Source organism: Sturnus vulgaris, unplaced genomic scaffold, assembly GCF_052056855.1.
Source record: "Sturnus vulgaris isolate bStuVul1 unplaced genomic scaffold, bStuVul1.hap1 Scaffold_1942, whole genome shotgun sequence".
Taxonomy (NCBI): Eukaryota; Metazoa; Chordata; class Aves; order Passeriformes; family Sturnidae; genus Sturnus; species Sturnus vulgaris.
The window spans coordinates 1-22242 of NW_028276166.1; the positions used below are offsets into that span (position 1 = coordinate 1).

Below are 22242 nucleotides of genomic sequence, written 5' to 3' on the forward strand. Positions count from 1 at the left end.
TATCCGGATCAAAAATCCCATTGATCCCTAAAATCCCAACCAAAATTCCCCCAAAAATCCCAACCAAAAATCCCATCAGTCCCTAAAATCCGATAAAATCCCTCCCAAAAAACCCCGACCAAAATTCCCATTGATTCCTTAAAATCCGATAAAATCCAACCAAAAATCCCATTGATCCCTAAAATCCGGATCAAAAATCCCATTGATCCCTAAAATCCCGACCAAAATTCCCATTGATTCCTTAAAATCCGATAAAATCCCTCCCAAAAATCCCATTGATCCCCCAGAAATCCCAATAAAAAAATCCCATCAGTCCCTAAAATCCCAATAAAAAAATCCCATCAGTCCCTAAAATCCGATAAAATCCCGACCAAAAATCGGATAAAATCCCAATCAAAATTCCCATCGATCCCTAAAATCCCATAAAATCCCGACCAAAAACCCCCCAGAAACCCCAACCAAAAATCCCCCAAAAATCCCATCAATCCCAAAACCCTAAAATTTCATCACCCACCTCCCCCCCCAAAAAAAATCCCACCCGGGTCTCACCTTCCGTGTGGGTTTGAGCCGGATGATCTTGAGGGCAGCCGCACCACCATCCGTTTCCTCTGGAAAATTCGGGAATTTCGGGTTTTTTTTGGGTTTTTTTTGGGGTTTTTTAATGGGATTTGCGACGTCCCGCGTGTCTCAGAATTTTATTTTTTTTTTTCTCACGAAGAGTCAAACAATGTAGGTAAAAACGACATCACAGACAAGGGGGTTTAAGGGAAATTTGGGGATTTTTGGGGTGGGATTTGGGGGTCCCCACCTTGTCGTAGGGCGGGGGGATCCCATCGAACACCTTGAGCCTCTCCAGGGCCGCCTGACCCCGCTTGGTTTTGTGGGGCAGCATCCCTGATAAAAAATAAAATAAAATAAAAATAAAAATAAAATAAAATAAAATAAAATAAAATAAAATAAAATAAAATAAAATAAAATAAAATAAAATAAAATAAACGGATCAGGAGACGATTCCAGAGGATTTTTGGATGGGGAATTCCGATGAATTTTTTTTTTTTGGGGTGGGGGGTCTTCACCTCGAACCGTGCGCCAGAAAATCCTGCTGGGGGCTCGGAAATGGAAAGGACCCCGCGAGGGGTTGGTGTTCATCCTCTTCCTCAGGAACGCCAGGAATTTCACTGGAAAAAGGAAAAAAATTCCCTTAAAAATCAGAGCTGGGGGGGGGGAGAAAAAGGGGTTAAAAAAATCGAGGGGTTCGGGGCTGCATCGCGAAGCCGGAACTTTCTGGAAACTTCTCCGAGGCCCGGAATGGTCCCCAAAATCGGGATTTTACCCCTCAAAAATCGGGATTTTCCCCTCCAAAACTGGGATTTTACCCCAAAAAATCGGGATTTTCCCCCCCCAAAAAGTCGGGATTTTACCCCCCAAAAAATCGGGATTTTCCCCCCCAAAAAGTCGGGATTTTACCCCCCAAAAAGCCGGGATTTCTACCCAAAAACCGGGATTTTGCCCCCAAAACCGAATTTTCCCCCCCCAAAACTAGGATTTACTCCCCCAAAAGCCGGGATTTTACCCCCAAAACTGGGATTTTCCCCTCCAAAAAGCCGGGATTTCACCCAAAAAAGCCAGGATTTCGCTCCCCAAAACCGGGATTTCACCCCAAAAGCCCGGATTTTCCCCCCCAAAAACCGAGATTTCCCCCCTAAAACCGGAATTTTCCCCCCAAAACCGGGATTTTCCCCCCAAACTCACGCTTGTTGCGGTAGAAGTTGCCGGAGATGTTGATGCCCTCACAGCGAACCACGACCACGCGGCGGCCTGGGGGGAACAGCGGGGCCGGGCCGGCTCAGCACCGAACCGAACCGAACTAAACCGAACCGAACCGAACCGAGCCGAACCGAACGGAACCGAGCCGAACCGAACCGAACGGAACGGAACCGAGCCGAACGGAACGGAACGAAACGGAACCGAACCGAACCGAGCCGAACGGAACCGAACCGAACCCGGTTCCCAACCGAGGCCCGAACCCCCCCCGCGCTCAGCTGGTAGTGCATGGAGGCGGCTCTCATTGTCGTTAAACTCGAGAGCCAAAAAGGGCTCATCACGGCGCGGGGGGCCCGGTTATCCCGGTGTGTTATCCCGGTGTGTTTTCCCGGTGTTATCCCGGTGTGTTATCCCGGTGGATCCCGGGGAAAGGATCCCGCACTCACCCAGCAGCACCTGCTTGGCCACGATCGCCGCCAGCCGGCCCAGGAGGTGCCCACGGCCATCGATCACCAGAACCTGCGGGCACCGGGAGCACCGGGTGAGGCCAGGCCGCACCTGGGCCTTTACCGGGTTTAGGCCGCACCGCGCGGGCCTCCACGTGGCTGCGCCCCGCGCTCCTCCCGCCGCCCGCCCGCGGTTCCCCGCGGCCCCTTTATTGCTCAGCCCCTTCCCAGACCCCCTCCGGAGCCCACCCGGGACCCGCGAGTGCCCCCCAAAGCCCCCCTGGGCCGGCCCGCTCCGCACCCGCGGCTCCGCCATGGCCGCCGCCCGCTCGCAAAGAGGCCCCGCCCCTCGAGCGCCGCGGGGTCGCCGCTTCCGGCGGCGGGGCTACGGCAGGGGCGGAAGTGACGTCATCCACCAAGAGGCGCCATTGAGGGCGGAAGTGGAGGAAAAACCCCCAGAGTCCCGTCCAGCGTCCCCCCAGTACGTGCAGGACCCACTCCCAGACCTCCCAGTGCCCCCCAGTACAGCACTCCACGCTTTCGAGCAGCCGCTCCTTGTATTTATATATGTACAGCGGAGGGGGGGGGCCCGGCTCTCGGGGGTCTTGGGGGGCACGCGAAGAGGGCGGGGGCTCCCCGGTGGGTCCCTGGGGGTCTTGGGGGGGAGGGGGTCCCTTGATGGGGAGGGGGGAGGGTGTGTGTGGTTATTTGGAGCACATCCCAGCGGGTGTCCAGCGTCACCCATGGGGGGTCCCGGGGGCCGGGGTGGTGCCGGTGGCCCCGTAACTCGCGGGGGGACCTCCCGGGGGTCCCCCCCCGCCGGCTCCGCCTGCTCCTCCTTCCTCCCCTTCCTCCTCCTCCTCCTCCTCGTCGCTGCCCAGGCCTCCCGGCGCCAGCGGCTCCGCCTCCTCCCGTGGCGGTTCCGCCCACGGCTGCGGCTCCCCGGAGGCGAAGGCGCCATAGAAGGCCACGCCCGCGTAGTGCACGAGCGCGGCGATCAGGAACACCCACTGCCACTCCTCGCGCGTCTGCGCCAATCAGCGCCCGCCGCCCGCCCCGCGCCGGCCAATCAGCGCCGCCGGGGGGCGTGGCCGAGAGGGGCATGAATGGGAAAGGAGAGCGCGGGGAAACGAGGGGGCGTGGTCAAGGGAAGGGCGTGAAAATAAGGTGGGGGAAGAAGGCGGGGCCAAAGCGAGTGGGCGGGGCCAGGCAGACAGTGAGTGACAGGGGTCAGCGCGACCCCCAAAATTCGGGTGTCCCCCCGCCCCGGGTCCCTCTGTGTCCCTCTGTCCCCCTCCCGGGTCCCACTGTCCCCTCTATGTCCTACTGTCCCCTCTATGTCCCTCTGTCCCACCCCCGGGTCCCACTGTCCTCCCTCCGGGTCTCACTGTCCCCTCTGGTCGTCTCTCTCTGTCCCCTCTATGTCCCTCTGTCCCCCTCCCGGGTCCTTCTGTCCCCTCTATGTCCCTCTGTCCCCTCTATGTCCCTCTGTCCCCCTCTATGTCCCTCTGTCCCCCCTGCCATGTCCCTCTGTCCCCCCCATGTCCCCTCTGTCCCCTCCATGTCCCTCTGTCCCCCCCCGTGTCTCTCTGTCCCCCCCATGTCCCTCTGTCCCCCCCCCCGTGTCCCTCTGTCCCCCCCCGTGTCCCCCCACCTTGTGTCGGGTCAGTGCCCCCACGATGAGGGGACACACCATGCCGGACAGTGTCCCCACGCCGTTGGACAGCCCCATGAGCACGCTGGCGTAGCGCGGCGCGATGTCCAGGTGGTTCACGTTGAACCCTGCCCAGGTGGCACAGGTGAGTCACACCCACACCCACACCTGTCCCCTCCCCTCCCCACACCCCCCCGCTGTCCCCACCGGAGATGGCGAAGCCACTGAAGCCCACGGCCAGCACCAGGAAGGAAATGGCCACCGCCCGCGAGTGCGAGTAGCCCACCACCAGGAGCAGCGTGGCCTCCATGCCGAACCCTGAGGGAGGAAGGACGAGGAGGAGGAGGATGAGGGGGATGATTCTGGCGACACCGCCACCCTCTGTGTCCCCTCCCCGCCGTGTCCCCTCGCTGACCGCCGCAGTTCATCATCTTGCGCACGTTGGTGGTGGACATGAGCCCCCGCGAGCGCAGAAAATCGGCGATCTGGCCCCCGATGGGCACCACGATGGTCATCACCAGGTGCGGCAGCGCCGACAGCAGCCCCACCTGCCGAGGTGTGAGTGTGTGTGTGTGTGGGGGGGGGGGGGGTTGGTTCGGGTGTTTTTGGGGTTTTTTTTTTTTTTTGGGGGGGGGGGGGATTTTTTTTTTTTTTTTTTTTTTTTTAGGGGTCTCACCTTGCTGATCTCGAAGCCGAAAACCTCCTCGAAGTAGGCGGGCTGGCTGATGAGCAGCAGGTAGAAGGTCCAGCTGCGGCAGAAATTGGCCACGATGATGGCGTAGACGGGCATGGAGGTGAAGAAGTGGCGCCAGGGCGTGGCCAGCTGCGGGCGGGGAGTGGCCACTGAGCGCCGGGCCACTGGCAGTCACCCCCCTCAGCCGGGCTCGGCCGCGCTTCCCAGCCCGGACCCTCGTTTGTGGCCACGGTGACGTTTTAGTGGTCACAGGGATCCTTCATTGACCCCCCCGCCATGAGACTTGGGCTCCTGTGACCCCCCAGTGCTCCCAGTGACCCCCAGTGCTCATCCCAGTGCTCCCAGTGACCCCCAGTGCTCCCAGTGACCCCCAGTGCCCTCCCCAGTGCTCCCAGTGACCCCCACTGCTCATCCCAGTGCTCCCAGTGACCCCCAGTGCCCTCCCCAGTGCTCCCAGTGACCCCCAGTGCTCCCAGTGACCCCCAGTGCCCTCCCCAGTGCTCCCAGTGCCCTTCCCAGTGCTCCCAGTGACCCCCAGTGCTCATCCCAGTGCTCCCAGTGCCCATCCCAGTGCTCATCCCAGTGCTCCCAGTGACCCCCAGTGCTCCCAATGCTCCCAGTGCCCTTCCCAGTGCTCCTAGTGCCCATCCCAGTGACCCCCAGTGCTCATCCCAGTGCTCCCAATGCTCCCAGTACCCTTCCCAGTGCTCCCATTGCTCCCGATGCCCTTGCCAGCGCTCCCAGTGCCTCCCAGTGCCCTTCCCAGCACTCCCAGTGCCCGTCCCAGTGACCCCCAGTGCTCCCAGCGCCCATCCCAGTGCTCCCAGTGCCCGTCCCAGTGCCCCCAGCGCCCGTCCCAGCGCTCCCAATGCCCATCCCAGTGCTCCCAATGCCCGTCCAGTGCCCCCAGCGCCCGTCCCAGTGCCCCAGCGCCCGTCCCAGCGCTCCCAGTCTGACCAGCAGCGGGTTGCTGCCCACGCTCTCGCCGATGCTCTCCTCGATGTATTTGCGCTCCTCGGGGGAGATGCTCGGGTGCTGGGCCGGGCTCTCGTACGACACCAGCACCCAGAACAGGTACCAGAACACCCCGAAACTGCCTGGGGGGGCACGGGGGTCACGGGGAGGGGTCACCGGGGGGGTCTGGGGGGGTTTGGGGGGGGGTCTCACCGTAGACGTAGAACACGGAGCTCCAGCCCGTGTACTGCACCAGGAGCCCGGCCAGCGGCATGGCCACCACGGCCCCCGCGTACGAGCCTGCGGGGGGACACGGGGACAGCTCTGGGGACACGGGGATGGCCCGGGGACAGCTCTGGGGACACGGGGACAGCCTGGGGACAGCCTGGGGACAGATCTGGGGACACGGGGACAGCCTGGGGACACGGGGACAGCTCTGGGGACAGCTCTGGGGACACGGGGATGGCCCGGGGACAGCTCTGGGGACACGGGGACAGCTCTGGGGACACGGGGATGGCCTGGGGACACGGGGATGGCCTGGGGACAGCCTGGGGACAGCTCTGGGGACACGGGGATGGCCCGGGACAGCCTGGGGACACGGGGACAGCTCTGGGGACACGGGGACAGCCTGGGGACAGCTCTGGGGACACGGGGATGGCCCGGGGACAGCTCTGGGGACAGCTCTGGGGACACGGGGACAGCTCTGGGGACACGGGGATGGCCTGGGGACAGCTCTGGGGACAGCTCTGGGGACACGGGGACAGCTCTGGGGACACGGGGATGGCCCGGGGACAGCTCTGGGGACACGGGGACAGCTCTGGGGACACGGGGACAGCCTGGGGACAGCTCTGGGGACACGGGGATGGCCCGGGGACACGGGGACAGCTCTGGGGACAGCTCTGGGGACAGCTCTGGGGACACGGGGACAGCTCTGGGGACACGGGGACAGCCCGGGGACAGCTCTGGGGACACGGGGACAGCTCGGGGACAGCTCAGGGACAGCTCTGGGGACGCGGGGATGGCCCGGGGACAGCTCTGGGGACACGGGGATGGCCCGGGGACAGCACGGGGACACAAACATCACAGAAAGCCGTGGTGGCCCCCCAGCCCCCTTTGGTAGCCCAAATACCACAGAAGGGCCGTGGTTGCCCCCCAGCCCCCTTTGGTAGCCCAAATCCCACAGAAGGCCATGGTGGCCCCCCAGCCCCCTTTGGTAGCCCAAATACCACAGAAGGCCGTGGTTGCCCCCCAGCCCCCTTTGGTAGCCCAAATACCACAGAAGGCCATGGTGGCCCCCCAGCCCCCTTTGGTAGCCCAAATACCACAGAAGGCCATGGTGGCCCCCCAGCCCCCTTTGGTAGCCCAAATACCACAGAAGGCCGTGGTCGCCAGGCGGCTCCGCTCCAGGGGCGGGGCCCACTTGCTCCAGATGCCGTGACAGGCGGGGTAGGTCACACCCTGCCGGGAAAGGGCGTGGTCAGCGCGGGCCACGCCCAAAGGGACACGCCCAAGCCGGGCCACGCCCCCCTCGGCCACACCCTGGGAGCGTGGGAATGGCCACGCCCCAAACTCGCCAGATAAATACCAAAATCCGCCCCAAAACGACCCAAAAACAACCCAAAAACAACCCCAAAAACAACCCCAAAAACCTCCCCAAAACAACCCCAAAAACAACCCCAAACACCCCAAAAATCTCCCCAAAAACAACCCAAAACACCCCAAAACTCCCCAAACCCACCCCAAAAACAACCCAAAACTCCCCAAACCCACCCAAAACCTCCCCAAAAACAACCCAAAACCCCCCAAAATCTCCCCAAACCCCCCCAAAATCTCCCCGAAAACAACCCAAAACACCCAAAACCTCCCCAAAATCTCCCCAAAAACAACCCAAAATACCCAAAACGCCCCCAAAAACCTCCCACAAACCCCCCAAAACCACCCCAAAACCCCCCAAAAACAACCCAAAACTCCCCAAACCCACCCAAAAACCTCCCCAAAAACAACCCAAGCCCACCCAAAACCTCCCCAAAAACCTCCCCAAACCAACCCAAAACCCCCCCAAAACAACCCAAAACTCCCCAAACCCACCCCGAAACCTCCCCCAAAACACCCCAAAACCCCCCAAAATACCCAAAACGCCCCCAAAACCTCCCCCCAAACCAACCCAAAACACCCCGAAACCCCCCAAAAACAACCCAAAATACCCAAAATGCCCCCAAAACCTCCCCCCAAACCCCCCAAAACCACCCCAAAACCCCCGAAAACAACCCAAAACTCCCGAAACCCACCCAAAAACCTCCCCAAAAACAACCCAAGCCCACCCAAAACCTCCCCAAAAACCTCCCCAAACCAACCCAAAACCCCCCCAAAACAACCCAAAACTCCCCAAACCCACCCAAAACGCCCCCAAAATCTCCCCAAAAACAACCCAAAACCCCCCAAAATCTCCCAAAAACAACCCAAAACACCCAAAACCTCCCCAAAATCTCCCCAAAATCTCCCCAAAAACAACTCCAAAATCTCCCCAAAAACAACCCAAAATACCCAAAACGCCCCCAAAACCTCCCCAAACCAACCCAAAACCCCCCCAAAACCCCCCAAAATCTCCCCCAAAACAACCCAAAACCCCCCAAGAACAACCCAAAACACCCAAACCCACCCAAAACGCCCCCAAAATCTCCCCAAAAACAACCCCAAACCCCCCAAAATCTCCCCCAAAACAACCCAAAGCCCCCCCAAACCAACCCAAACCCCCCCAAAGCCCCCCCAAACGCGGCCCCCACCTCCACCAGCCCTGCATGACGCGCACGGCGATGACGCAGCCCACGTGGGTGCGCGCGGCGAGGGGATCAGCATGTTCAGCACCGAGGTGGACACGATGGCCAGCCCGAACACCCTGCAGGGGGACACGCCGGGTGACAGCCACGCCCTGAGGGCCACCAGCCCCGCCCAAGGGGCCACATCCTCCCCTGAGGGCCACCATCCTGCCCTGAGGGCCAACAAACCCCTTAGGGCCACCAGCCCCACCTTGGGGCCACCAAACCCCCTTAGGGCCACCAAACCCACCTCGGGGCCACCAACTCCTCCCCTGAGGGTCACCAAACCCACTCTCGGGGCCAACAAACCCCCTTAGGGCCACTATCCTCCCCTGAGGGCCACCATCCTGCCCTTGGGGCCACCAAACCCACCTCGGGGCCACCAAACCCACCTCGGGGCCACCATCCTCCCCTGAGGGTCACCAGACCCACCTCGGGGCCACCAAACCCACCTCGGGGCCACCATCCTCCCCTGAGGGTCACCAACTCCTCTGAGGGCCACCAACCCTCCCTCGGGGCCACCATCCTCCCCTCTCGGGCCACCATCCTCCTCTCGGGCCACCATCCTCCCCTCTCGGGGCCACCCCCCGCCCCCCCGGGGCCACCCCCACCTGTTGGCGGCGAATTTCTGGGCGATGAAGCCGCCGGGGATCTGGGTGACGATGTAGCCCCAGAAGAAGGAGCCGTGGATCATCCCCACGGTCTCGGGTCCCAGTTGAACTGGGCGTGCTGGGGGGCGGTGGGGAGGGGTCACGCCCCGTGCAGGTGTGTGCCCCTCACACCTGTGCGGCTCCAGGTGACCCCCACGCACCTGTGACAGGCGCTGCTGCCCCACACCTGCCCCAGCCCCACACCTGGAGCGCGTTAATCCCATATGGGCCAGTGCCCATGGGCACGACTGAGCCCGCTGACCCCACACCTGACCCCGCACCTGACCCCGCTGACCCACACCTGAGCCCACACCTGAGCCGCTGACTCCACACCTGAGCCCACACCTGAGCCCACACCTGAGCCCACACCTGACCCCGCTGACCCCGCTGACCCCACACCTGACCCCACACCTGACCCCGCACCTGACCCCACACATGGCCCTACTGACCCCACACCTGACCCTGCTGACCCCACACCTGACCCCACACCTGACCCCACACATGGCCCTACTGACCCCACACCTGACCCCACACCTGACCCCGCTGATCCATACCTGACCCCGCTGACCCCACACCTGACCCCACTGACCCCACACCTGACCCTGCTGACCCCACACCTGACCCTGCTGACCCCACACATGGCCCTACTGACCCCACACCTGACCCCGCTGATCCATACTGACCCCGCTGACCCCATACCTGACCCCACTGACCCCACACCTGACCCCACACCTGACCCCGCTGACCCCATACCTGACCCCACACCTGACCCCGCTGACCCCATACCTGACCCCACACCTGACCCCACACCTGACCCCGCTGACCCCACTGACCCACACCTGATCCCACACCTGACCCCGCTGACCCCATACCTGACCCCACTGACCCCACACCTGACCCCACACCTGACCCCGCTGACCCCATACCTGACCCCACACCTGACCCACACCTGACCCCGCTGACCCCACTGACCCCACACCTGATCCCACACCTGACCCCACACCTGACCCTGCTGACCCCACACCTGACCCCACACCTGACCCCACACCTGACCCTGCTGACCCCATACCTGGCCCCACACCTGACCCCGCACCTGACCCCGCTGATCCTATACCTGTTCCTCCCTCACTGACCCCACTGTCCCCACACCTGTCTCCATACCTGTCCCACACCTGTCTCCATACCTGTCCCCGCTGTCCCCACACCTGTCCCCGCTGTCCCCATACCTGTTCCTTCTCCACTAACCCCACACCTGACCCCGCTGACCCTGTACCTGTTTCTTCCCCCCTGTCCCCACACCTGTCCCCACACCTGTCCCCACACGTGTCCCCGCACCTGTCCGTGGCTGGGGTTGACCATGCTGACCACGGCCACGCCCAGGTTGCAGCGGATGCCGAAGCTGATGCAGAAGCCGATGCCGCACAGGATGGCGATGCCGTAGCGCCGGGGCAGCCCGCAGAACGTGCAGTCCAGCACGGGGGGCCGCGGGGCCGTGGGGGTCGCGCCCCCCGAGCTCAGCTCCAGGCTCTCGGGGTCGTCCTGGCGCGCTCCAGGAACCTGCGGGGGGATCGGGAAAGGGGGGGTCCTTTGTCCTTTTTCCCCCCGCCCCGCCGTGTCCCCGGGTCCCCCCCGCCCCGTGCCCCCCTCCCCGCGGCAGATTAAAGGCTCTAAATCCGCCCTGGCGGCCGCGCCGGGGAGGGGACGGCGACAGCGACACTCGTGGCACGGACACGCGTGGGCTTTTTTTTGGGGGGGGGACACCTGTGCAGAACACCCCAAAATCCCCCCCCGTGACCTCACCCCACATCCCCCCCCATGGGTCGCGACAAAGCCACAGCCGCCCCCAGCCCCTACACGGAACTCCCAGGACCCCCCCCCTCATCCTCCTCCTCCTCCTCCTCCTTGCAATGTCCCTGTGCCCCCCCCAAAAATTTGGGGGGGTCTCACCTGTGCAGGCGGCCCAGCCCGGCCCCCACCTGGCGCCGGAATTCCTCCTTGTTGAATTCCATGCTGGCTCAGGGCACCATGACCCCAGGGACCACCGGGAATCCCCCCACCCCACCCCACCCACCCGGGACAGCTCTGTCCCCCCTCGGGGACACCCGGGGGTCAGCTGGGGGTGTCCCCCCCTCCCTCCCCGCAGCCCCCCAGACCCCTCCGGTGGCTCCTGGGGTGTCTCAGCTCCTGCTGGGAAGCTCTGGGAAGATCCCCCCCGGTCTCCCCCCCCCGCCCCCGGCCCGGCTCAGCCCTAAATCCCCCTCAATCCCCCCCTGCGTGGGCTGAGCCGTGCCGGGGGGGCCCCGGCCAATCGCACGGCAGGCTTTGGATTTAACTTTTATTGGGGGGGGGGTTTGTACACAAAAAAAATAAAAGGGGGGGGGGGGTGGGAAGAGGAGCCAGGAGGGTCCTGGAAAGGATCCCTGGAGGGGTCGGGGGGGTCCTGAGGAGGATCCCTGAGCGGTCACGGAGCGTTCAGGACCGTCCCGAGAGCTCTGAGGATGCTCAGGGGGATCCCCAAGGAGAAGTCCCGAGGTGGGGGGGGGGGGGTCCAGGAGGGTCCCGGTGGGACCCCAAAGCGTTCAGAGGGTCCTGAAAGGGGGGGGTCCCTGAGGGGGAAGTCCAGGACAACCCCAGCCTGGGGTACTCGGGAGAGCCCGGGACGATCCCGGGGAAGGCCCAGAGCAATCCTGGGAGCCCTCGGGGGGGTCCCGTGGTGGGTGGGGGTCCCCTCGTCCCTCACGCCCGCAGCGGCATCGTCACGGTGAGAACCTGCAGGGGGCGCCAAGCGCTGAGCGGGGGGGGGGGGGCGTGTCCCGCGGCCGGAAGTGGGCGTGCCCCACTACCGGAAGTGAGCGTGTCCCATTCCCCCGCGGTTGCCATGGTTACCTTGGACCGGCGGTGGAAGCGCGCGTGGCACCGCGCGGGGTCGGCGGGCAGGGGCAGCCCCAGCTCCAGCAGCGCCCCCTGGCGGGCGGGAGGAGCCGCCCCGCTCTCCGCGGCGGCGCCCCCTGGTGGCGGGCGGACCAGCAGCAGCCGCTCCTCGCTCAGCCCCAGCCAGAGAGACCCCGCCCCCTCCTGGGCGGGGGCAAAAAAGGGGGCGGGGTCTGGGTTAGGACACGCCCACACCGCCCTCAACTCCTCCTTGGGTTTTTTGGGGAGCCTCCCCATTGTCCCCAGAACCCGCCAGGATTGGGGAAACCCCTCCTGCCGCAGCTCCCAGCGTCCCCCGGTGTCCTCCCAGGATAACGAGACCTCCCCCCCCATCCCCTCCCCGCTGCCCCCCAAACTCCCCCCACAATCAGGGGAACCCCAGAACTCAACCCCAGCACCTCCCAGTTGTCCCCAGTTCTCCCCACTCACCACCTGGGGCAGGTGGACCCGGGCCTGCAGCACCTGCGGGTCCTGGGCCGAGGGTTCAGCCACCACCACAAACTGGGGAGGGTCTGGGGGGCTGGGGGGGGGGGGGGGCACAGATCAGGCTGAGAGAGCCTTGGGATTTTTGGGGAGGGGTCCCGGTGGGGGGTCTCCACTCACCCTGGGAGCTCCTGGATGTGGGGCCGGGGCCGGGCCCGGATGTTTTGGGCTGAGATGGAGCCGAGGAATTTCCGATTCTTCAGCACCCGCCAGTCTGGAGGAGTTACGGGGGGGGGGGGTCACGGGAGGGGGTTGGGCACCTCCCAGCCCCATCTGAACCCCCCCAGTTACCCCCCCCAGTCTCACCAGTCAGCTCCAGTTCCACCCCGTACTTCTCCGACAGCCCCTCCATGGCCACGGTGAGGAAAAACTCCAGGTACAAAGGATCGGCCTGGGGGGGAGCCGGGAGGGTCAGAGCCCCCCCAAAACTCCCCCGAGACCCCAACGTCCCCATCCCGACCCTCACCTGCAGCGTCCTGAAGAAGCCCGAGTTCACCACCACGTCGTAGGCAGTGCAGCCCCGGCCCGCTGCAGGATTTGAGAGGATTCAGGGACAATTTCGCGGTCGTGGGCGCGTGCTCGGGAAAATGGGGACAATTTCGGGGGGTCTCTGACCTCGGTCGAGCTCGGCGTGGGGCTCGCCGAGGCTCATCGGAATCCGGAAGCCGCCGTCGGGGCCGGGGGGCTCCCGCAGGAGCCTCTGGAGGCCCGGGGGGGACAAAGGGGGCGGCGGCGGCACCTCGGGCGAGTGGCAAACGTTGACGAAGACTTTGTCGCCCCCCGCGCGGGTCTTCACGCACAGCCCTGGGGGGGGAACGCGGGGTTGGGGGGCTCAGGGGGGCGGCGGGGACCCCCTGAACCCTCCCCCAGCCCCACCGAATCTCCCTTACCGGCTGCGGGGTGACCGCGCGGGCGGGGCCGGCCCGCGGAGCCTCCTCACGGTCCGGGGTCACCTGCGGGAATGACGAGGGGGAAGCTTCAGAATCGGAACCGGGACCAGGAGCGGAACTGGGACCGGGACCCCCTCCCCAGACCCACCTGCAGCAGCAGCCGCCGCAGCGCCGCCTCCTCCTCCTCGTCCGCCTCCAGCTCGGCCGAGAGGAGCGACGGGTCCGCCATGGCCTGAGGAACCGGGAGGGGGGAACACCACGACTTCAGGCCCGGCACGGACCGAGGTCACCGGGAACCCCCCAGGGAACCCCTGGGCACCCCCAAACCCCACTGGGCACCCCCGAGACCCCCCGGCACGGCCCTGGGAATTCCTCGAGACCCCCAAACCCCTCAAGAATCCCCCGGCACGCCCCCCCACCCCGAACCGCACTTACCGCGGCCGCCGCTTCTCCGAGTACGTCACTTCCGCTTCCGGCGCCCCCGTCTCCGTGGTTACCCGGGGACGCTCTGGCCGCTTCTGCGCCGTCTCGGTGGTCTCTGAGGGGGTTCCGCTCTGGCCCATTCCTCCCGTCTCGATGGTTTCTCGGGGGCCGCTCTGTCCAACCCTTCCTCGTCTCGGTGGTGCCCCGGGCCTCTCCGTCCAACCCCGCCCCGTCTCGGTGGCCCTTGGGCGGCTATGGCAGCTCTGGCGGCCCTCGGGGCTCCCCCGGTCCCCAAAATCTTCTCCACGATGGAGGAGGGGCCGATCCCCGACGGATCAACCCGGGAGAGGTGATGTGAGATCTGGGGATCCCCCCCGAGTAGGACCTGGGGGTCCTGGGGGAGTTCTGGGGGTCCTGGGGGAGCCCCCTGAGGATCTCGGGCGGCTCTTGAGGGGCTCTGGGGAGTCTCCTGAGCAAGTGGGAGGGGGTCTGGGGGGGGCACCGAGGAAAATAATGGGGCTGGGAGAAACATCTGGGGGGAATCGGGGTGGGTTTTGGGGGTCCCGTGAGGATGGGAGTGTCCTGGGGGGCACCGTGGGGACACTGAAGGGGGCACTGAGGGGTCCTGGGGGGTCTTGGGGGGTTCCTGGGGCTGGATGGGGTCATGGGCGGAGACCAGGGTCCCTTGGGGTGTGTCGGGGTCAAAGTCCCCCCCATGGCCCCAAGGTCATTTGGGGGAGTGGAGGGAGGTTTGCTGGGGCCGGGGGTCCCAGGGGTGCCCCTCGCCCCCCTACCCAGGCATGGCTGGAGTCCCATGGCCGCAGCCTCGGACACTTTGTGAACGGAACGTGGCTGAAGCCGCCAGGACGGACGAGCCTGGAGTGCCAGGAGGCCACCACGGGTACGGGGAGGGGACAGGGAAGGGATTGGGGTCAGAGACGGGGGCAGGATCGGGGCTCGAGGGTCAAGGCCACACACTCGGGGTCACTGGTGCAGACCAGGGTCAGGGTCAGGGTCAGGGTTAGGGGTCAGGGGTCAGGGTCACGGAACTGGGGTGGGGGTTTGGGGTCAGGATGGCGGTCATGGCTGGCCCCTGTCACGCCCCGTGTGTCCCCAGGCCGGACGGTGGCTGCGGTGCCAGCCGGGGACACTTCGGACCTGGCCGTGGCCGTGGCGGCGGCGGCGGCGGCAGCCAAAGCCTGGGCGGGGCTGGGGGGACCCCAGCGGGGGCAGCACCTGAGCAGGTGAGACACCTGGCGACCCTCGGTGACCTTCCCTGCAGCCCTGGGGTCACCTTGGAGCCCTCCGTGTTCCCTCCGCCTCCTGCGGGGGTGACCCCGGGTGACCCCGGCTGACCCCTCTGAGCTCCCACCATTGTCCCCCCGGTGTCCCCCCGGTGTCCCCCGTGTCCCCCAGGCTGGCTGCCGCACTGGAAGGTGACCGCAGGGGGACAATGGGGGCCCTGCTGGCCCTGGCCGGGGGGCGGCCGCTCTGCCGGACCCTCGGAGCCGACCTGGACTTGGGGCTGCGGCTGCTCCAGGTGCCCGCGGGGGGGGCCCAGCTCGGCCCCCCCGGCCTGGAGGGCTGGACCTCGCTGGGTGAGTGTCCCCCTGTGCCCACAGTGTCCCCCTGTCCCCTCCCGGTGTCCCCTGACTCTCCCTCGTGTCCCCCCCAGGGGTGGTGGCTTTGGTCCTGGGGGGTCCCTGCTCGCTGCCGGCCTTGCTCTGGAAACTGGGGCCACTCCTGGCCATGGGTGAGTGGAGTGGGGGGCACAACTGGGGGCCTTGGGGACAAATGGGGGCCTTGGGGACAGCTGGGGACCTTGGGGACAAGAGACAAAGGTGGATCCAGGCGGGGAGGGGAGAGGCTCCCCAATATCCCTATGGGCGGTCCCAGAAGTTTTGGGGGTCCCGATGTCCCTATGGGGGGGGGGGGTCTCAGCAGTTCTGGGGGTCCCGATGTCCCTGTGGGGGGGGGGAGGGGTCTCAGCAGTTTTGGGGTGGGGGTCTCAGCAGTTCTGGGGTGTCCCCGCAGGGAACACGGCTCTGGTCCTGTCCCCTCCGGCCGCGGCTCCGCCTCTGCTGCTGCTGGGGGAGCTCAGTGGGGAGGGGGCCGCGCTGCCCCCCGGGGTCCTCAACATCGTGGCGGGACCCCCGGGGCTGTGCCAGGCCCTGCGTGCCCACCCCGAGGTCACCTCTGTCACCTTCCTCGGAGCCCCCCAGGTACGGCAGCGTCACAGCCGTGGCAGGTGACAGCCATGGGGGGGGGGGGCTGGCGCTGTGCCACCCCCTCCCCAATTCAGGGGGTCCCCCACGTGTTATCCCCCTCTTCCCCAGGAGGAGCTGCAGGCCCTGGTTTGGGGGTCCCCGTGCCGGGGGCCGCGCCTGGGGGGTCCCCGGGGGGGTCGCGTCGTTGTCGTCGTCCTGGACTCGGCCGACCTGGACAGCGCCGCCGCCGCCATCGCTGCCAGCACCGCCGCCCCCCCGCCACTGGTGGGCCCGGGGGGTCCCGGGGGGGGTTTGGGGAGGCTTTTCAAGTTTTTTAGGGGAGAGGTTTCAGGGTTTCTTTAGGTGGGAGGGTTGGGTGTTTCTCAGAGGGGTTTTTTGGATGTCTCAGGGTTTTTTTGGGGGGTTTTAGGGAAGTTTTTCGGGAAGTTTCTGGGTTTTTTTTTTTTTGGGGGGTGGGGGGGGATATTTGGGTTTTTTCAGAGGAGTCCCTGGAGTGTCCCCTGATGTTCCTGCTGCGTGTCCCCAGTTCCCGGGCGGGGGGTGCGTGGTGCTGGCTCAGGACACGGTGCTGGCAGCGCTGGAGCGGCGGCTGCGGGCCCGGCTCGGGGGGCTGCGGCTCGGGGACCCCCTGGACCCCAGAACAGAGGTGGGGCCGCTGCCCCCCGGGACCCTCCCGCCTGAGGAGGTGGTGCAGGAGGCGCGAGAGGAGGGGGCTCAGGTGAGGGGGTGCACAAAGGGGGCTACGGGGGACATTGGGGTGACACAAAGGGGTGGGGAGGGGGACGTGGGGTTGCCAAATATTGGGGTCAAATTTGAGAATTCCTGGACATTGGGGTCCCCTGAGGGAGGGTCTGAGAAATTTGGGGGCTCCCTGGGGAGGGTTTGGGGGTACCTTGGGTGGTTCTATGAGGGCTCCCCGCTCATTGGGACCCCCGATATTTTCCCTCCAGGTTTTCCAGGCTCCGCTGCCGCCGCTGCCGGGGGGGGGACATCGTTTCTACCCCCCCACGCTGATCTCGGGGGTGGCCCCGACCTCTCGGTGCCTGCGGGAGCCGGTGGGTGCCCCTGGGCGAGCTGGGGTGGTGGGGTGGGGGCTCATTTTGGGGATCCTCTGATTGTCCCCTGCCCCCTGCAGACCCCGGGGCCGCTGCTGGTGCTGCTGCCCGTGCGTGGCCCCACCGAGGCCGTGGCCGTGGCCTCGGCGCTGCCCCAAACCGCGGCTGCCGCCGTCTGGGCCCAGGACGTCACCGTGGCCTTGGACACGGCGGACAGGTGACCCTCAGCCCCCCCCTCCCACGAGCCCTGAGCCCACGAGTGACCGCTGGGCACTGAGCGCTGACCCCTCCCCAGGCTGCCCCAGGGGCTCGTGTGGCTCAACGCCCTGGAGCTGCTGGACCCCAGCGGGAGCTGCGCCGGGGGGGCTGCGGACACTGACCTGGATGAGGTGGGGGGGATCCCCGGGGGGCTCTGCTGGGAGTCCTGGCTGGTTCGGGAGGGGTCCGGGGGGGGCGTTGGGAGAGCCCTGGAGAAGCTGAAGGGACGTGGAGGTCTCCTGGGGTGGGTCCCGAGTGGTTTAGGGAGGAGTGGGGTGGGTTTTGGGGGTCCCCAGGGTGGGGGTTCCTGTTCCTCCGCCACCCCCCACTCTCTCCAGGCGCTGCGAGAGTTCGGGTGCCCCCCCTGGGAAGAGCCCCGCAAGGTGGATGAGCCGCTCAGGTACCCCCTGATGGGACAGGGACCCCTCCCCAGGGTGGAGACCCCAAATTAGGGGAGTCCCAGGATAAAAACCGGGACTCCCCTGGTTTAACCCCCCCAGCACCGCCTTCTTCCCCCTCCGGGTGCTCCCGGCCCCATCCTGTCCCCCCAGAGGGTCCCTCAGGACCCCGATTCCTCCTCTCCAGGGGGTGCCGCTGTCCCTCTGACCCCTCCCCTGTCTCCTGTCCCTGTCCCAGCCCCCCGGTGACCGTGGATGGCCCCGGCGATCCCGAGCTGGCTCAGGCCGTGGCTGCCGCCCGCGGGGCTGCCCCGCGGTGAGTGACGTGGGGGGGGGGGGGGTGTCCCCTCCAGGGGTGTCCCCGACCATGAGACCCCCCCTTGGGTGGGGAGGGAGTGTCAGTCTCCAACGCCCCCGACTCCCGCAGGTGGGGGCGGCTGCCGGGGGCGTCGCGGGCCCGGGTGCTGCGGGGGGCGTCGGCAGCGCTGGGGGGGGGACACGGGACCCCCAAGGACGGCGACAACGGCGACACCGACGGGAGCCTGCAGAGGGCGCTGCTGCGCTGGGCCGCGCGCGTGGAGCGCGGGGGCGGGGCCGTGCAGGTGGGCGTGGCCATTGAGGGGTGGGTGGGACCATGCAGGGGGCGGGGCAGGGGAAAAGGGCGGGGAATCGGCGAGTGGGCGTGGCCTCTGAGTGGGCGTGACCAATCCCGCTGCAGGAGGTGCCCGGGGGCCGGGCCCTGGTGACGCGGAGGCCGCTGGGCGTGCTGGGCGTGGCCTGGGGCTGGCCCCGCCCCCTGGCGCTGCAGCTCCTCCTCCCGGCGCTGGCGCTCGGAAATTGTGTCGTGGTGGTGGCGCCCCCTGGCGGCGGCGGCGCCGCACAGCGGCTACGGAAGGTGCGGAACGGCGGGACCCCCCCCCCATCCCCACCACCCCACCCCGGGTGACACCTGGGACCCCCCCCCCAGGAACCCCCGGGTCACCCCTCCGTGTCACCTCCCCACTGAAACCCACCGGGACCGCCCTAAAACCCCTAAACCTCCCCTCTCCGGGAGCCCCCATGTGCCCCCCTGAAACCCTCCAGGACACCCCCGTGTCCCCCTCCATCACCCCAGGACCCCTCCCCACCCCGTGACACTCCCCCATTCCCTGTGTCCCCAGGCTCTGGTGGCCGCGGGGCTCCCGGGTGATGCCCTGACGGTGCTTCCCGGGGATTCCCGGGGGTCCGGCTCTCGCCTGGCGCGACAGCACCCGGACGGGCTCTGGATCTGCGGGGGGGACGCGGTGAGTGGAGGGGCAGCGGGGGAAATGGCGGGGAGGACGCGGGATGCGAGGACACGGGGAGGGTGGGCAGTGACACTGGGAGGAGGGCGGTGACGTTTTGAGGGTCCCAAGCCACGGGACGGCTGCTGTGGTGGGGATTTGGGGTGAGGGGGGACATGCCCCCAGCTGTCCCCTCTTGTGTCCGCCTACCCAGGACTGCGACTGGGCCGCTGCCGTGAGCGTCCCCCGCGTTTGGGGGGTCCCGGAGGGAGTCCTGGGGGGTCCGGGGCAGGACGCGGCAGCCGGCGCCGAGCGGGAGCTGGAGCTGCGCTGCACTCGCCCCCGCTGCCTTTGGCTGACGGGGGGCGGCCCCTGAGAGCCCCCCCAGAACCTCCCGAACCTGCGGGGATTTCAGACCTCACACTGTGCCCCAAACCCCGCGACCCCCACCCCAATAAACCGCTCCGAGCCGCAGCCGCTCTGCTGTCTCTTTTTTTTGGGGGGGGGGGGGGGGGCGGGGGTCGGAAGGGTCTCGGGCTGGAGTACGGGGGTGAGGGGTGGTGAAATTTTGGGGGTGCCCCGCCCCTGCACGTGCCCGGACGCGTGGGCCCCCCTCCCTCGCTGGGGCAGCCGCACCCAGAGCTCTGCGGGACCGGCCCGGGGGTCCCGAGCGGCGGAGCCCCCGTGGGCGTCGGGAGGGAGCGGCCGGGGTGAGGAAGGGGCGGCCGGGGGTCCGCGGGGAGGGAGGGAGGGAGGGGGAGGCTCAGGACGTCCCGCTGCCCCCTCGGGTTTCCTGGGCCCCTCTCCCGGCTCGGTCCCACTTTCGCTTTCGGCGGCGGCTCCGCCGCGGCCCGAGGGGTCCCGGGGCGGGTCGCGGGGGGGTCCCCGTGTGCCACTCCCAGCTCGGTACCGGCATGGACTCGCCCCCCTCCGGTTGTGCTCTGGTAAGTGGGGACACCCCCCCCTTCCTTCTCGTTTGGACCCGCGCCCCTCTGGGACCCCCGTGAGAGCCCCTTGGGACGCCCAGAGCCCCCCCGGTGCCCCCCGCAGGTGCCGCTCCTGCTCCTCCTGGCCGTGCCCATCCCCAGCAGCTGCTGCTCGTTCGCCTTTAACCCCGTCGGCAGCACCTTCAGCGCCCACCTGAACAAGCTGGTGAGACCCCCAGGACCCCCTCCCGCACATCCTCCGGGATCCTCACAGGGCTTCCCAGATCCCACCGAGACCCGAAGAATTTCCCCTGCCTCCCCCCTGCCACCCCCCGAACTCCCTCATTCCCCAGGGCAGGCCCCGTCCTGGGTTCCAAAAACCCCCCGGCTGCACCCCCTTCACCCCTAAAGGGTCCTTGGGAACCTCCTGAGCGCCCCTGGGCTGTTTTTGGGGACCCCCCTGACTCCTCCCACAGACCCCCTGGCTGCTCCTCGACTACCCCGTGGCCATGCCCAGCAACCTGGAGCCGGTGAGCGATGAACCCCCTGAACCCCACGCGTGACCCCCAAATCTGCCCCCCACTCTTCCTTCTGACCCCCTGACCTGTGTCCCCCCCAAATCCCGAACTGCCCCGGCCCGCCCAGGACAGCGGCTGCTCTGATCTCTGGGGGCTTCACTTCGGGGCGCTGGCTCTGCAGCGAATGTTGGGGGTGGCAGGGAAGGATTTGGCCCCCCTGCTCGGGAGCCTCCTTGCCCAGCTCAGCTTCGTGGCCGACTGCCACATCCAGGTGGGTGGGGGTCCCCAGGGGGGCTCGGAGGGGGCTGGGGGTCCTGGAAAGGGGAGGCGGGAATTGGGAGGCTCCGGGTGGGCGGTTACGGGGTGGTCCTGGGGAGGCCGAGGTGAGTCTGGGGGCTCTGGGGACCCCCGCAGGGGTCCGGGGGCTGCCTGAGGTGTCCAGGGTGACTCTTGGGGGGCTCTGGGGACCCCCGCAGGGGTCTGGGGGCTGCCTGAGGTGTCCAGGGTGACTCTTGGGGGGCTCTGGGGACCCGCAGGGGTCTGGGGGCTGCCTGAGGTGTCCAGGGTGACTCTTGGGGGGCTCTGGGGACCCGCAGGGGTCTGGGGGCTGCCTGAGGTGTCCAGGGTGACTCTTGGGGGCTCTGGGGACCCGCAGGGGTCTGGGGGCTGCCTGAGGTGTCCAGGGTGACTCTTGGGGGGCTCTGGGGACCCACAGGGGTCTGGGGGCTGCCTGAGGTGTCCAGGGTGACTCTTGGGGGGCTCTGGGGACCCGCAGGGGTCTGGGGGCTGCCTGAGGTGTCCAGGGTGACTCTTGGGGGTCCTGGGGGTGGTGTGGGGGCTGTGGGGCGTTTCTGGGCTTTCCCGGGGTGGTTCAGAAGGGGTCTGGGGTCCCCTGGGGGGGCTCCTGTGACATCCCCCCAGGACCCCCAGGGCTGTGTCCGGCTGGAGATGGTGAATGTGTCGCAGCTGCTGGAGACCCTGGCGCAGCACCTGGGGGGGCTGCAAGGGAGACCCCTCAACTTCCCCGGCTGCGTCCGCTTGCGCTGCCACCCAGGTATCCCCCCGGGACCCCCAAAAGACCCCCGTGACCCCCCCGGGGCAGCTGCTGACGCCCGTGTCCCCCCAGGCCCGGCGCTGACCAGCCCAGCAGTGCAGCATGAGGGGACCTTGGGGGCCAGGCAGGGACCCCCCAGCCCCGCTGGACATGGGCTGGTGCTGCTGGGGGGAGTTGGGGGGGTCCTGGGCCTGGCGGCGGCGGCCTGGGTGCTGTGGAGGAGACCCTGTGCCCAGGTGGGGACTCTGGGGGCACTGGGGGGCACCGGAGGGGTCGGCGTTACCGGGGGCGCCAGGGGCGGTGGGGGCATGGGGGGCGCTGTGCGTGTTGGGGACACCGGGAACAATGTGGGCGCTGGCTGTGCCGAGGTCACTGGGAGCACTGGTGGCTGTCTTGGGGTCACTGGGAGCACTGGGGAGCACTGGGAGGTCACTCCCCTCAGCCCCCCCCAGCCCTCACAGGGACCCCCGACACTGGAGCACGACGGGACCTGAGTGGCTGAGCAATACCTGGGGACAGACACAGGTACTGGGAGAGCTCCTGGATACTGGGAGCACTGGGAATGTCCTGAGGGGGGCCCAGGGGATCCCCCGGATCATCAGGACCTCACCCTCTGCCCCTGTCCAGGCTGGCTTGAGCCACTGGTGAGAGGCGGGGACCCCCCTCGTTGCCTGCTGGAAGCCCCTGGGGGGCCACACCGGGATGTCCCGGAGCCACGGAGACACGAGGGGGCTCGGCCTGGCTCCCTGCAGTGCCCATAAAGGCCATGTTGACCCTCTGAGCCTGAGCCTGCTTTGCGAGCAACTGGGTGCACTGGGACAAGCATTTGGGACAACTG

At 66.8% G+C, this 22242-nt stretch overlaps 5 protein-coding genes and 2 non-coding genes across 7 annotated transcripts; 2 read left to right on the forward strand and 5 right to left on the reverse strand.

The window, feature by feature from the left end:
• Positions 1 to 549: 549 nt before the first annotated feature.
• RPL13A (ribosomal protein L13a) lies at positions 550 to 2590 on the reverse strand (the record flags this gene model as incomplete). The annotated part of the gene is given in 6 exon segments (XM_088157979.1): positions 550 to 608; positions 809 to 894; positions 1077 to 1178; positions 1753 to 1818; positions 2211 to 2283; positions 2512 to 2590. Coding segments are annotated over 6 exon segments (401 nt in total), but the record flags the coding sequence as incomplete, so codon positions are not given.
• On the reverse strand, positions 681 to 757 carry LOC148218158 (small nucleolar RNA SNORD34). Its single transcript, XR_015800575.1, has one exon. It is a non-coding gene; the product is annotated as a small nucleolar RNA SNORD34 (small nucleolar RNA).
• On the reverse strand, positions 2033 to 2112 carry LOC148218159 (small nucleolar RNA Z195/SNORD33/SNORD32 family). The gene has a single exon (XR_015800576.1). It is a non-coding gene; the product is annotated as a small nucleolar RNA Z195/SNORD33/SNORD32 family (small nucleolar RNA).
• Positions 2591 to 2814: 224 nt separating the features above from the next.
• Positions 2815 to 10795, reverse strand: SLC17A7 (solute carrier family 17 member 7). Its single transcript, XM_088157996.1, is given in 16 exon segments — positions 2815 to 3238; positions 3865 to 3992; positions 4072 to 4182; positions 4280 to 4412; positions 4541 to 4687; positions 5516 to 5655; positions 5726 to 5812; positions 6883 to 7261; positions 7781 to 7808; positions 8296 to 8356; positions 8359 to 8408; positions 8940 to 9057; positions 9111 to 9165; positions 10314 to 10510; positions 10513 to 10535; positions 10779 to 10795. Coding segments are annotated over 16 exon segments (1965 nt in total). The 3' UTR covers positions 2815 to 2947.
• Positions 10796 to 11355: 560 nt separating this feature from the next.
• On the reverse strand, positions 11356 to 13639 carry PIH1D1 (PIH1 domain containing 1). Its single transcript, XM_088157983.1, has 9 exons — positions 13431 to 13639; positions 13286 to 13345; positions 13008 to 13200; positions 12859 to 12920; positions 12699 to 12783; positions 12513 to 12606; positions 12339 to 12429; positions 11865 to 12053; positions 11356 to 11747 (listed from the first exon to the last, which is right to left on the reverse strand). Exons 1-9 carry the CDS (start codon positions 13509 to 13511, stop codon positions 11715 to 11717), a joined length of 888 nt encoding a protein of 295 aa, XP_088014109.1. The 5' UTR covers positions 13512 to 13639; the 3' UTR covers positions 11356 to 11714.
• An 87-nt stretch (positions 13640 to 13726) lies between these two features.
• On the forward strand, positions 13727 to 19397 carry ALDH16A1 (aldehyde dehydrogenase 16 family member A1). Its single transcript, XM_088157980.1, has 17 exons — positions 13727 to 14054; positions 14504 to 14606; positions 14823 to 14949; positions 15122 to 15303; positions 15381 to 15458; positions 15740 to 15927; positions 16042 to 16197; positions 16460 to 16651; positions 16884 to 16988; positions 17069 to 17205; positions 17284 to 17377; positions 17585 to 17646; positions 17883 to 17960; positions 18072 to 18246; positions 18363 to 18539; positions 18805 to 18927; positions 19121 to 19397. Exons 4-17 carry the CDS (start codon positions 15159 to 15161, stop codon positions 19280 to 19282), a joined length of 1872 nt encoding a protein of 623 aa, XP_088014106.1. The 5' UTR covers positions 13727 to 14054; positions 14504 to 14606; positions 14823 to 14949; positions 15122 to 15158; the 3' UTR covers positions 19283 to 19397.
• A 269-nt stretch (positions 19398 to 19666) lies between these two features.
• Positions 19667 to 22185, forward strand: FLT3LG (fms related receptor tyrosine kinase 3 ligand). Its single transcript, XM_088157981.1, has 8 exons — positions 19667 to 19850; positions 19957 to 20058; positions 20309 to 20362; positions 20478 to 20621; positions 21272 to 21404; positions 21477 to 21640; positions 21857 to 21929; positions 22032 to 22185. Exons 1-7 carry the CDS (start codon positions 19821 to 19823, stop codon positions 21896 to 21898), a joined length of 669 nt encoding a protein of 222 aa, XP_088014107.1. The 5' UTR covers positions 19667 to 19820; the 3' UTR covers positions 21899 to 21929; positions 22032 to 22185.
• Positions 22186 to 22242: the final 57 nt, after the last annotated feature.